General features: G+C 37.6%; 1 protein-coding gene across 1 annotated transcript in view; it reads right to left on the bottom strand.

Annotated features, from left to right (window-relative positions):
• ATM (ATM serine/threonine kinase) overlaps positions 1-14,184 on the bottom strand; it is a 179,595-nt gene that overhangs the window by 83,754 nt on the left and 81,657 nt on the right. The window contains exons 30-32 of the mRNA XM_054592505.1: positions 6,508-6,682; positions 5,408-5,572; positions 4,136-4,268 (exon numbers count right to left, since the gene is read on the bottom strand). Of these exons, the coding sequence (XP_054448480.1) occupies positions 4,136-4,268; positions 5,408-5,572; positions 6,508-6,682 (473 nt within the window). The remainder of the gene's footprint in view (positions 1-4,135; positions 4,269-5,407; positions 5,573-6,507; positions 6,683-14,184) is intronic.

Genomic DNA, 14,184 nt, shown 5'->3' with positions numbered 1-14,184 from the left:
GAGATTCCAGTGATGGATTTCACAAACCCAAAACAAATCTTTTTTCCATTTATATAGAACCACAAAAGGACCCATGTAGAAACAGTGATCTTGAGAAAGAGGAATAAAGGTGAAAGAATCATGCTGCTTAATATCAAACTATACCACCATGCCATAGTAATCAAAACAGCCTTGTACTGGCATAAAAACAAACACAAAAATCAATGGAACAGAACAGAGAGCCCAGAAATAAGCCTATACCTTTATAGTCAATTAATATTCAACAGAGGAAGCAGGCACATATTATGGCCTAAAGATAGTTTATTCAATAAGTGGTGTTGGGAAAACTGGACGGATACGTGTATAAAAACGAAACTAGACCACCTTCTTACACCACAAACAAGAATAAATTCAAAATGAATCAAAGACTTGATCCAAAGTGTTGGACGAGATACCATAAAAATCCTAGAAAAAAAACAGAGGCAGCAAAATCTCTGACATTGTACGTAGAAATTTTTTATCACATCTATCTCTGCAGGTAAGGGAACAAAAGAAAGAGTAAACAAATGGGACTATAACAAACTAAAAAGTTTTTGCACAGCAAAGGAAATTATCCACAAAATAAAGACAATCCACGTAATGGAAGAACACATTCCCCAATACATCCTATAAGGGGTTAATATCCAAAATTTATAAAGTTCTTACAAAATTAAACACCAAAAAAACAACTAACCATACAAATGGCCAACAGATATATTAAAAGATGCTCAACATCACAAATCATCAGAGAAATGCAAATTAAAACCACTATGAGATACCATCTTACACCTCTCAAAATTGCTATCATCAATAAATCAACAAACAACAAGTGGTAGCTAGCATGGATGTGGAGAAAGGGGAACCCTTTTTGCACTGTTGGTGGGAATGCAGACTGGTGAAGCCATTGTGGAGAGCGGTATGGAGATACCTTAAAAAATTAAAGGTGGATATTTCTCGACTCAGCAACCCCACTTCTGGGAACATGTCCGAAGGAACCCAAAACACTAGTTCTAAAGAACAAGCACCCCTATGTTCACTGCAGCATTACTTACAATCACCAAGATATGGAAGTAGCCCAAGTTTACATCAACAGATTAGTGGACAAAACAACTATGGGACATTTACATATTGGAATTCTAGGAATTCTAGGAAGTATAAAAAAGAAGACAATTTTACCCTTTATAACAGTATGGATGGACCTGGAGATATTATACTAGTTAAATTAGCCAGTCAGAGGAAGACAAATACCACATGATTTCATTCATTTGTGGAATCTAACAAGCAAACTGAACAAACAAGCAAAACAGAGACAGACTCTCAGATGGAGAACAGATGACAGCTAGTGGAGGGAGAAGTTTAGGAGGTGGAGGGATTGTGCATAAAGCAAAAGGACTCATGGATATGGACAACAGTGTGGTGACTGCTGGAGGAATGAGGATGAAAGGGGACTAAAAGGTAACGAGGGAAAAAAAAAAAGATGGTGGCATAGGTAAACATGGCTTGCCTTCTTGCACAACCGCATCAAAATTACATCTAAAATATGGAATAACCATCACTCAGAACCATCAGAAATCGAGTTGAATACAAGTCTGATAACTACAGAATTAAAGAAGCCAAATCCATCCTGAATGGAAGGAGGGGCAGACACACAGGACGGGTTGGTCCCACATCCACGTGTGGTGGATAAAAATTTGGGAGAGAGATCTTTTCTCTCCCAACCCCACACCAAACCTGACAGTATTCAAATGCCAGGAAAATAGCTCCCCATAACCTCTGGTGGCAAAACCCAGCAGGGATTGAGTCACTAGAAAAAATTCTGGAGTCCCAAGCAGTTCCCCTTAAAGAACCCACAAACGGATTCACTCAGACTCACTCCCTCTGAGTTCCAGCACAGGGGTAGCAGCTTGAAAGGCACCACTGGCTTCCAAGCTGCTACCCCAAGGAGTAACTGAAGTGTCCGATATCAAGGTGAGAGCTGGGGTACAGCTTTCTTCTGGGCAGAAAGGCAGGCAGAGGCCATTGTCCCTTTTCTGAACCCTCCCCTGACAGAGCCACAGAGACAGCAGATAGGTGCCATATATGAGATGCTATCAACCTGGCTAAAACTGTATGCCCACTCTGGATACCCCCTGAAACTCTATCCCACCCACCTTAAGCCCATCCAAGCTGTTAACAGTGACTTCTCCATATGAATGGCTGGTCTTGGCTCATGCTTCACAAGTTCCTAAATCCTATTAAACAAGCAAGAGCTGGCCTCAGTAAGTCCCTAATCCCCATACCTCTTGCTAAGTGGTCCCAGGCCTGACCCTAGCAGCAGCCAGCCCAGATTCACAGCTTGGCTTTGCTTGGGTTTTTCCAGTCCACCACAAGTAGCAGCCACCTCAGAACGCTTTACAGCTCATGCAGAGTGGCTGTGGGCAGAACAGAGGTAGAGGATGACCTTGTCCCAAATCACCCAGGAGAGCAGAGCCTGCGCACCCAGTGGACATCTAAAAACCACATCAGAGCACCACCACCCTGCCCCTGTATAGCTTATCCTCCATGGAAGGTAGAGGTTAGTGGTCAGCAGTCCCAGTCAGTCCTTGCACCTAACTGGCCTGGGTAAATACCTCCCATTGACCTGCCAAGAGCAACCAAGGCTCAAGTTCAAGAGGAGGGTATACCCAGCCCACATGAAGGGCACATCTCAAGCACCCAGCCTGGGTGACAGGGGAGGTTGTGCCACTGGACCCTACAGGACACCTATTACAGTAAGTCACACTACCAAGAAAGAAAGTCATAGAAGCTTTTCCTAATACATAGAAACAAACACAAGGAGGCTGCCAAAATAAAGAGACAAAACAATATGGCCCAAACAAAAGAACAGATCAAAAATCCAGAAAAAGAACTAAACAAAAGGGAGGTAAGCATGTATTAGATGCAGAATTCAAAACACTGGTTATAAGGATGCGCAAGGTATTTAGTGAGGACCTCAATGGTATAAAAAAGATCCAGCTAGAAATAAAAGATACAATAATTGAAATAAAAAACAATTTACGTAAAACAACAGTAGGGTGGACAAAGCCGAAAATCTATCAATGAACTGGAACATAAGGAAGAAAAAAGAAACCAATGAGAACTAGAAGAAGAAAAAAGAAATCCAAAAAAACGAGGATAGTGTAAGGAGCCTTTGAGACAACTTCAAGCATTCCAACGTTCATATCATAAGGGTAGCAGAAGAAGAGAAAGAGCAAGAAATTGGAAATCCACTTGAAAAAATAATAAAAGAAAGCTTCCTTAACTTGATAGAAGAAATAGACATGCAAGTCCAGGAAGCACAGAGAATCCCAAACAAGATGGATGCAAAAAGGCCCACACCAAGACATATAACAATTAAAATACTGAAGCTTAAAGATGAAGACAAAATCTTAAAAGAAGCAAGAGAAAGGCAGTTAGTTAGCTACAGGGGAGTTCCCATACAGCTTCCAGCTGATTTCTCAAACGAGACTTTGCAGGCTAGAAGGCACTGGTAAGAAATATTCAAAGTCATGAAGAGCAGAGACCTATAGCCAAGATTGTTCTACCCAGAAAAGCTATCATTTAGAAATCAAAGGGCAGACAAAGAGCTTCCCAGACAAGAAAAAACTAAGAGTTCATCATCACCAAACCATCATTATATGAAATGTTAAAGAGACTTAATTAAGAAGAAGAAGATCAAAAGTAGGAACAATAAAATGGAAATAAATATATGTCTATCAACAACTGAATCTAAAAAATAAACTAAGGAAACAAGAACAGAGTCAGAATCATGGATGTGGAGAGCATTTTTTATGATGCCAGAAGGGAGGGGGGTTGTGGGGGTATGGAGGAAGAGGTAAGGGGATCAAGAAGTACATACTGGCAGTTACAGAATAGCCACATGGATGTAAAGTACAGTATAGGAAATGGAGTAACCAAAGAACTAAACACATGACTCATGGACATGAACAATGTTGTGGGGATTGCCTGAGGCAGTGAGTGGAGCTGGGTGGAGGGAGACAAAGGGGAATAATTTGGGACAACTGTAATAGCATAATCAATTAAATATAATAATAAAAAGCCAAAATAAAATAAATGAAATAAAACAACATAAAAGTACCCTGAGATGTTCTCATAAGCTCCATCATCTGATCTTTGTGTTGTTGTAGTTGTCTCCGAAGATCCTTCAATCCTTCAAGCCTTGTCAATGGAAGTGCATCATAAACACTTACTGAGAGAAAATGGTTAATTTCCTAAAATATAAAATTTAAAATGAAATTGCTTTTCACGTGTACTGCTTAAGTCTGTGAAATAAAACTTTGAAAAAATTACTAAGTGCCTTTTACAGACACTGGCTCATCTCATTATTACTACCAAACAACTTAAAAGTAAATTATTTCTTCCATTTCAAGTCCTACTTGTTTTAAATTTAAAGTCTAATAGGCTGCCTCATGGTAACATACCATATTTTGCAAATTTTGTATAATGTGCTCCCATGCACAATGCGCACCTGTATTTTGGGTCTACACTTTCAGGAAAAAAAAAATCTTTGTTTTAAACTTCTTAATTCAGTTTTTTATTTATTTAAATTTAGAAACAAAACTGATTATCATTTTCCAGGATATTATTTTGCATACAGGTATTGTTATTGCTTTCTAGAGTTACACATTTAATGCATAAGCATAAATAAAAGAATTAAAAAATTTATATAGATATGGAATTAGTACTACCCATGTATAAAGCATATCCTTATTTTTCCTTCAAAAATTTGGGTAAAACAATGCACGTTATGCATGGCAAAATATGGTAGTTATATTTTAAGAATGTTGTAGCATAATTACAGAGAAAAGCTTAAATTCCTACTTATTTAGAACTACAACACTAGTTTTAAATCTTAATATACTTATCTATATTTTCATATTTATACTTAGCAATATACAAATTATAACTTTTAAATTATAAGATTTATGGGGAAAAAGTATACCTGAACATAATTTTGAAGTTTATAAAGGTTAAAAGAACTAAAACTTGAAAAACTCTTTAAAAGGTTAAATATCTTTAACTCAAACATTAAAACTGTCCCTGAAAGAATCAGATAGTAATTTTGAGATATTAATGGACGTTATGCATATGAAAATCAAGCATATATTATATTACATCTTTTCAATATTTTAACTCAAATATTTACCAAGAAACTAATATTTATACTTTTACTGCACTGCAAGATATATTAAGATTCAGTTTTTTATTTAAGAGGGTTGATCTCATGCTATCTTTTCATCATAATTTTTTAAAAAACTTTCAGGTTTTCATATTCAGAGCATTAGAGAATTTCAAAAGGTACTACTCTCTAGCATTTCTAATATAACATAGTAAGATATTAGATTATTACCTCCATGAGTGAAAAGGGTCCTCTACTGTATTTGATTTTCTGCTGAGTAATACGCAGATCCTTAAAGACAACATGATCAGGAAAAGGATCTAAAAGTTTAATTGTGATATAGAGGTTTTCATTATCCTTGTTATCTATCACCAAGTATTTCAACAAGTCCAATACCTAAACAAAATCAAAAACAAACATAAAGTAAATGACTTAATTATAAAGTAATATAACCAAACCCATTGTAATAAATGATAACATCTCTGCTAACCTAATTCAGATAAAATATGCCAGTTACTTCTAAGGTAGTCAGCTATTACTGTTTCCATGCTTTCAAATAATTCAACGAACAGTTGAATGCTTCTACCGGATGAGCACTGAGGTATAAAATATGCTAATATTACTGAAACATTTTATGTAAGTAACATCGCACACACCATCAGAGTGGTGCAAATTGCTATCCATAGTTTTCACTACCTCTACACCTAAGCATAAGACAGAAACTGTGAGGTTATTTATTTATCAAAATTACGAAGTGTTCAGTGATTAAATGGTTACAAAAATTAATTCATTGAGAAGGTTTTTCCAACCATTTTCATAAAAAAGCTTGCAAGTCTGATTCCAAGTTAGGGCACATTCCTAGGCTGTGGGTTCGATCCCCAGTCGGGGTGCATACAAAAAGCAACAGATTGTTGTTCTTCTCTCATATTGATGTCTCTCTCTCTTTCTCAATTCAATAAATAGCCCTGGCTGGTGTGGCTCAATGGACTGAGTGCTGGCCCTGCAAACCAAAAGGTTACTGGTTCGATTCCCAGTCAGGACACATGCCTGGGTCTGGTTGGAGAAGCATGCAAGAAGCAACCATTTGACGTATCGTACTTCAATGTTTCTCTCCCTCTCTTTCTCCCTCCCTTTCCCTCTCTCTAAAGATAAACAAATAAAATATTAAAAAAATAAAAATAAATATATCCTTGAGTGAGGGTTAAAATACATACGTACATTTTCACTAAAACTATGAATTATACCAAGTAAACATACAACACTCAATTCCTTCCAAGAATACTTTATACGTGTATTTCAGGTATCATTCTGAAAATGATTTATAAAATTACCTGTTCCTGAACTTCCGTCTGATCCAACACAAGGGGTATAAGTGTACCAACAATAACATGAAGATGATTTTCTAAAGCATCCTTACAGTAAGTTACTGCTGTACGGCAAACTTGGCTTAATAGGTCACAACAAAGGGAGAAGCTACGTAATGACACATCCGTAAAACGAGAAGGCCTAATGTAAGGGAAAAAAACAGTTAAGTTCTAGGAAACTATTTTGACATAAACTCATTTGAACATCATTTTTATTCAGCAACTCTAAATCTAATATAGCTTAACATTAAAGTTACTTTCATATCCAGTTCCTTAAAGGTAATAAAGAGAAGTGGCATCAGCAAAATGGTGGAATAGGAAGCTCCATTCTCCCTGACAGGAGACATTAAAAAACAGAATCATGAATTTTTTTCAGTTTTTTTTTCACTTATTTTATTTTTCAGATCCCACACATACGTGAAATCATACTGTATTTGTATTTCTCAATCTGACTTATTTCACTTAACATGGTACACTCTAGGTTCATCCATGTTGTCACAAAGGGCAAGATTTCATTTTTTTAATATGGCTAAGTAACATTCCAGTGTGTGTCTGTGTTTATGTACCACATCATTTCTATCCACTCATCTATCAATGGATACTTAAGTTGTTTCCATATCTTAACTATTGTAAATAATGCTGCAATGAACATAGGGGTGCATGTATCTTTGTGAATTAGTGTTTTGGATTTCTTCAGATAAATATGTAGAAGTGGAATTACTTTGTCATATGATAGTTCATTTTGAAATTTTTGAGGAACCTCCATAGTATACTGTTTGCATAATAGCTGTACCACTTTATGAACCTGCCAAGCAGGAATAAACTCATAAATACAGAGAATAAATTGATGGTTACCAGATGGAAGGGGGAATAGCAGAATGGGTAAAAAAGTTGAAAGGAATTAGGAAGTACAGATTGCCATTATAAATAGAGTCATGGGGATGTAAGGTAGAAAATATAACCAATAGTATTGTAGTAGCTGTATATGGTGTCAGTTGGATACTAGATTTTATCAGGGTGACCACTGTAAGATGTATAAATATTTAATCACTACATTTTACTATGTGAAAATAATATTGTATATCAACTATAATTGAAATATAAATTTTAAGAGTTTAATAAAGAATGACGTAGCTCTGCTGCTTGTCATGAAACGATCTCCAAGAATAGTATAAAATAAAAATCATTTGTTGTAATTGTAGATTTTTTTTTAAAAAGAACTGTCAGTATTTTCTTAGAACACTGTAAACAGTCAAAGGTTTATAGCAATCAAGCAAACACTAAATCAAGAAAAAGACAACTTAAAAAATGTAGAAAAGCTTTGTGGTGATTTTAGTTCCCCTTGCCCCACCCCTCATGAAAACGGCATTCCCCAATTCCCAATGGGGGACCTTGGACCTTAGCTATGGAGAAAGCAGAGCAGACCTTATTCACAGATTATTGTGTATTTCTGTTCTAAACCTATCTGAGAGCTACCCAAGGGCTACAAAAGCTGCAGTCACTGCTTGAAGCTATTAATCTGGCCAACAACCCACAACTGCCTGGGGCAAAAGATTACTGTCCAGTCATACAACAGATTGCCTAATGCCTAGGAGGAACGGATGGAGAGAGAGCTTCCTTGGGAAACTGGAGCACTCAAAAATGACCCATATATTTGGGGAATATAGAAAACCACACACATGCCCAGGGTGAGATACCTGCTCAAAAATGACCTTTGAGGCCATAAACTTTCACTCTGGGCGGGTCCCTGAGCTCAGTGCCAGCCTGGCTAAATGTTGAGGGAGAGTCCTAACACAGCCAATCTGCAAAAGACTACAAAACGTTTACTCTCTTTCTTTCTGGCTCCTAGTATTCAAGGGAATCTGTGTCAAAACACTACCTCAACATAAGTTAAGGAACAGCCTTCAGTGACCACACATAGCAAGAAACACATTCTCTGTAAAAAGTTGAATAGACTCATGAAACAAATGGACTACTATAGCCTTCAACAATAACAACAACAAGAACAGCTGAGCCTTGGGCAAGGGAAAATATGATTTCCAAAGTTCCATTAGAATGGTAAAATGTCCTGTTTTCAAAAAGAAAATCACAAGGCATTAGCAAATTAGAAAAGAATTTAGGAAAGTATGGCCCACTCATAGGAATAAATGTACTGACTGAAACAGTTCCTGAGAAAGTTCAGATAATAGAATTGTCAAAGACTTTAAGCAACTGTCTTACATATGGCAGAAAAGCATAGAGACCAAGGAAAATGAAATGCAGTGTAGCAAAACTTATGGGATGCAAGAAAAGCAGTGCTGACAAAAAATATGTAGCAGAGATTGATCAAGATGGCAGAGGAGTGAGTGGAACTCACACTGACCTCCTCCCAGGAACAACCTGGAAAAACAAATAAATTGTGGAGAAATCACCTGGAACAAACAACTGAACAATAGTGAGAGAAGAGCCTTGTAATCTCAGAGACAGAAGAATCGGCTTTAGCGCAATCTCACAGGTAAGGAGTGCAGTACAGACCAGAGAAGGCAGGTGGGGCACCCACGGGCAGCAGCACCAGAAGGATAATGAAATGGCCAGTTGGATCCCCGGAGAAGAGTGGGGTCTAAACTAAAAGTGGGGATCTCTAGCCTACAGCACCAGAACCCAAAAAGTACACAGAAAATAGCCAGCTGCAAAAACGGCAGGGTTGCTCTCAGACAGAGACAGGCGGCTGGAGATGCAAAGAGCCTTTTAAAGGGCCAACACATAAATTTTTATTTGCAGCCACTTACCCTGGTCTCAGGCAAAGGCAGGGGCAGAGTGGGCTAGATACACCTGAGGAGAGACTGGGGAAGGAAGCTTTGGGGAGAGAACTGAGAGAGTAGCCCCGCGGGATCTCGTTGCTGACTCGTCCCCCATCCGGCACCAGCCATGTTGCTCAGGCAGAGACCACTCCCCTCTGAGCCGCGCCAATGTTGGAGGACCCAATAGCCCCATCCCCAGGTGAGATTCCACTCTGTCCTGTGCTAAGTCTCCTGCTGAGTGCAGAGTGGCAGCCACAGACCATAGATCCCTGGCTAAAGGGGGCGGAGAGAGGTCTGGAGACACATGAGGAGAGACTGGGGATGGAGGCTTTGGGAGAGAACCGACAGAGTAGCCGGCGGGATCCCAGTGCTGACTCCTCCCCTATATGCAGCAGCGTGAGAGGACCCAATAACCCTGTCCTCAGGAGGGACTCCACTCCACACTGAGCTGCCTAAGGCGACCTGCTGAGTGAAGAGTGACTAGATTAACAGCTGAAGGAGACGGCCACAAACAGTAGATTCCAGGAAGTCTCGAAGAGACTGCCTAAGGTCAGACAGAGACGACATAGGACATCATCAGAGGCAGGAGCAGAAAGTAAAAACAGTGGTCTCCTACCATAGAAGTTCACACCACAAAGTCAGGAAATCTAGACAGATAAATTAAGAAGCAGAAGCAAAAAAGTAGAGTCTCACAAAGTATGGGAAGAAAAAGAAATAACCCCTACTCGAAGGGAAGGGAGGAATACCCAGAAAGAGAACTAAATGAAATAGAGGCAAGTAAACTACCAGATACTGAGTTCCAAACAACAGTTCTAAGGAAGCTCAACAAGCTCAGTGAGCTCAAAGAGAATTACCAAAAACTACAGGAAAACTATGAGGAACTTATTGCAAACTATATCAGCATGAAAAAGGACATAGAAACTACCAATAAGAGACCAGAGGAAATGAAAAATACAATTTCTGAGTTGAAGAACGCAGTAGAAAGAATCAAAAGCAGGCTAGATGAAGCTGAGGACTGAATCAGTGAGCTGGAAGACAAGGTAGAAAAAAGCTCCCAGAAAGAGCAAGAAAATAAAAAAAGACTCAAAAAGAATGAAGAGGCATTGAGGGATATGCAGGACAACCTGAAACGCAATAATATCTGCATAATAGGGATATCAGAAGAAGAGGGTGAGGATGGGACAAAGAACCTGTTTGGAAAAGTAATGATGGAAAACTTTCCTAATTGGAGGAGAGAAAAAGTCACACAAGTTCAGGAAGCACAGAGGATCCCATTCAAGAGGAAACCAATGAGTCCCACTCCAAGACACATCATCATTAAAATGGCAAATATCAAAGGCAAACAGAGAATCCTAAAGGAAGCAAAGGAGAAAGAGATAGTAACATATAATGGAGACCTGGCAAGGCTAGCAGCTGACTTCTCAGCAGAAACACTACAAGCCAGAAGGGAATGTCAAGAAACATTCCAAGTAATGAAAAGCAACAGTCTGCAACCAAGACTGCTCTACCCTGCAAGGCTCTCAGTTCAAATGGAAGGCCAAATAAGGAGTTTCCCAGATAAAAGAAGGCTAGAAGAATACACCTCCACCAAACTAGCACTGCAAAATATGCTAAAGGGACTGCTTTAGGAAAATGAAGAAAAAGTCTATGAATACCCAGTTCCTTTCACAGTTGCCAATACTTGATATTACCAATATTTTTTAATACGTATTAATCTGACTGTGACAAAGATATTATTTTAATTGTTACTTTATTATTTGTTAAAACTAAACCTGTTTTTGTGTATTTCTTGCCTATTTCTATTATTTTTAAAAAGTTTTACATGACTTTTTCATATTCTTTATATATTTTTTGATTAAATGTTTGCAGAATCTTTTCCCTAAAAAACAAAAACAACCAAAACAAAAGAACAAAACCCAACACAACACCCCATTAACCCTTTTTTAGATGTGCTGCAAATATTTTCTATTCTATTACTTGTCCGTTAACTTCTTTTTACACATATATTACTGTATAGTCTTAAATGTTTAACATAGTCATACTGTCAATATTTTACTTTACAACTTCTGGGTTTGAATATTCTACTTCAGTGTAAGAAATATATAATTTTATATTTTCTCGTAAAACTCCTTAGATTCTACATATTGATTTTTAACTCACCTGAATATTATTTGTATAATGTGTGAAATAGGGCTCTGTATTTGTTTTACTTCAAGTAATAGTGGTCCATGCACCTTATTTGTTGAATAAGCCTTATTTTACCCATTGTTTTGAAATATCAATTTAATCATATATTACATTGTTAGATATATACATTTGTCTCTAGAATGCTCATTATATTTCAATGATCTACTTGATTATTTCTGTGCTGGTGTCATGTTGGTTTCATTGTTGAGACTTTATAATGGTTTTAAATTTTTTAATATTTTATAATTAACTTTGACATTTAAAAAAGTAAATAAAATCAATCTGCAGTTAAGAGAAAGAAAGAGAGAGAGAGAGAGAGAGAGAGAGATAGAGAGATGGAACTCATACCTTTTGTGACAACATGCATGGAACTGGAGAATATTAAGCTAAGTGAAATAAACCAGTTGCTAAGAGACAAATACCATATGATCTCACCTATTAGTGGACTCTATTCAACAAAATAAAGTAACGAACAAAATAAACCACAGGCATGGAAACATGGAACAGACTGAAAGTGACCAGAGGGGATGGGGAAAGAGGACAATGGTGGAAAGAAGGGGAAGGGACTAGACAAAGAACATGTATGAATGACCCATGGACATGGACAACAGAGTGGGAACTGACTGTGGGAGTGGGGGGTGGTGGTGGGATCAGTGTAGGAGGGTAAAGGGGGAAAAATAGAGACACCTGTAATAGAATAAACATGATTTATAAACTTAAAAAAATATAAACAATAAAAAACAATCTTTTAAATAAAAAAAGAAAAAGAAGACAAAAAAATATGTAGCAATAAACACATTTAAAGAAAAAAGACTTGGTTAAAGCCCACCAACAAACACTTAAGAAGAATTAACTTCATCATTTCTCAAACTCTTCCAATACAGAATAGAAGGGCACTCTTCCTAACTCATTTGATGAGGCCAGTATTAGCCTGATACCAAGGTCAGATCAAGATAGCACAGCAAAATTGTAATATCTAATACCCTTTATGAATATAGATGGAAAACTTAAAGAAAACATTAACAATCTGAATCTGAAGCATATAAATGATACCATGAGCAGGTAGAATTTATCCCAGGACTGCAAGAGGTCAATATAAGAAAACTGATACATGCAATACCTATTAATAGAATGAAAGAAAATACTACTTGGTTATCCCAACACAGAAAAGACATTTGAAAAAAATTTAACACCCTTTCATCATAAAAAATCCTGAGAAACACATGAATGAACAGAAACTTCCTCAATAAAATAGAGGTAACCTATGGAAAACCCATAAATAACAACATAATCAATGTTGAAAGACAAAGCTTTTCCATTAAGATCAGGAAAAACACAAGGATGTCCATTTTCACACTGCTATTCAATATTATACTAAACTTCTAGCCAGAGAAATAAGACAAAAATTTAAAAAAAAAAGAATGAAAGAAAACCTATCAACAAAAAAGAAAACGGTACCCATTGTATGGGAAAACATATTTGCCAATGATACATCTGATAAGAGTTTAACTTCCAAAATATATAAAAATGATACATCTTAACAGCAGGAAGATAAACAATCCAATTAAATAATGGGCAAAGGACCTGAACGGACACCTCTCCAAAGAGGACATACAGATGGCCAACAGACATATTAAAAAATGCTCAATGTCCCTTATCACCAGATAGATGCAAATTAAACACAGTGAGATACCTCCCCACAGCTTCCAGAATGCTACCATCAATAAGCAACAAACAAGTACTGGCTGTGGAAAAATGGGAACTCTAATGCACTGTTGGTGTGACTGCAAAGAGTGGTGGGTGAAGCCACTGTGAAAAACATTATGGAGTTTCCTCAAAAAAATAAAAATGGAACTGCTGCCCCCACTGGGGTTGTTCTGTGGGTTGAGTGCTGGCCTGCAAAAGAGAAGGCTGCCGGTTCAATCCCTGGTCTGGGCACATGCCTGGGCTGCAGGCCCAGTTGTGGGAAGCAACTGATTGATGTTTCTCTCCCTTTTTTATTCCTTTTTTTCTCTCTGCCTTTGTTCTGCTTCCCTTCTCCTCTCTCTAAAAATAAATAAAATCTTTAAAAAAAAAACCAAAGAAAAAGGAACTGCCTTTTGACCCAGCAGTCCCACCTCTTGGAATATATCTTAAGAATCCCAAAAAACACCATCTGAAAGAATATGTGCACCACTATGGTCATCGTAGCATTATTTGCAATAACCAAGATACAGAAACAGCCCATGTGCTCATCAGCAGATGAGTGGATAAAAATGCTGTGGTACATTTACACAGTGGAATACCAAATGCCTATAAAATAGAAGGAACTCTTAACCTTTTGCGACAGCATGGATGGACCTGGAGATTATTATGCTAAGTGAAATAAATGAATCAGTGAAATTCAAATAATATATGATCTCATGTATATGTGAAATTCAATGAACAAAATAAACTAACAAAATACAAATAGAGACATACACACATGGAGCAGACTGACAACTGTCAGAGGGGAGGGTGTTGGGGGCATACTGAATGGAAGAACATGAAGGGATTAGCCAATGAACATATATGTGTGACCTATGGACAGGGACAACAGTGTGGTGATGGCCTGAAGAAAGGCTGGGACAGAGGGCAGCAAGGGCTGGGGGGAGGTGGGCAAAGGGGGAAAATTGGGACAACTATAATAGTATAAACA

This window comes from Pteronotus mesoamericanus, unplaced genomic scaffold, assembly GCF_021234165.1.
Source record: "Pteronotus mesoamericanus isolate MK-2021 breed Mesoamerican mustached bat unplaced genomic scaffold, CSHL_Meso_final scaffold_36, whole genome shotgun sequence".
NCBI lineage: Eukaryota > Metazoa > Chordata > Mammalia > Chiroptera > Mormoopidae > Pteronotus > Pteronotus mesoamericanus.
This window is presented reverse-complemented; position numbering and strand designations above follow the sequence as displayed.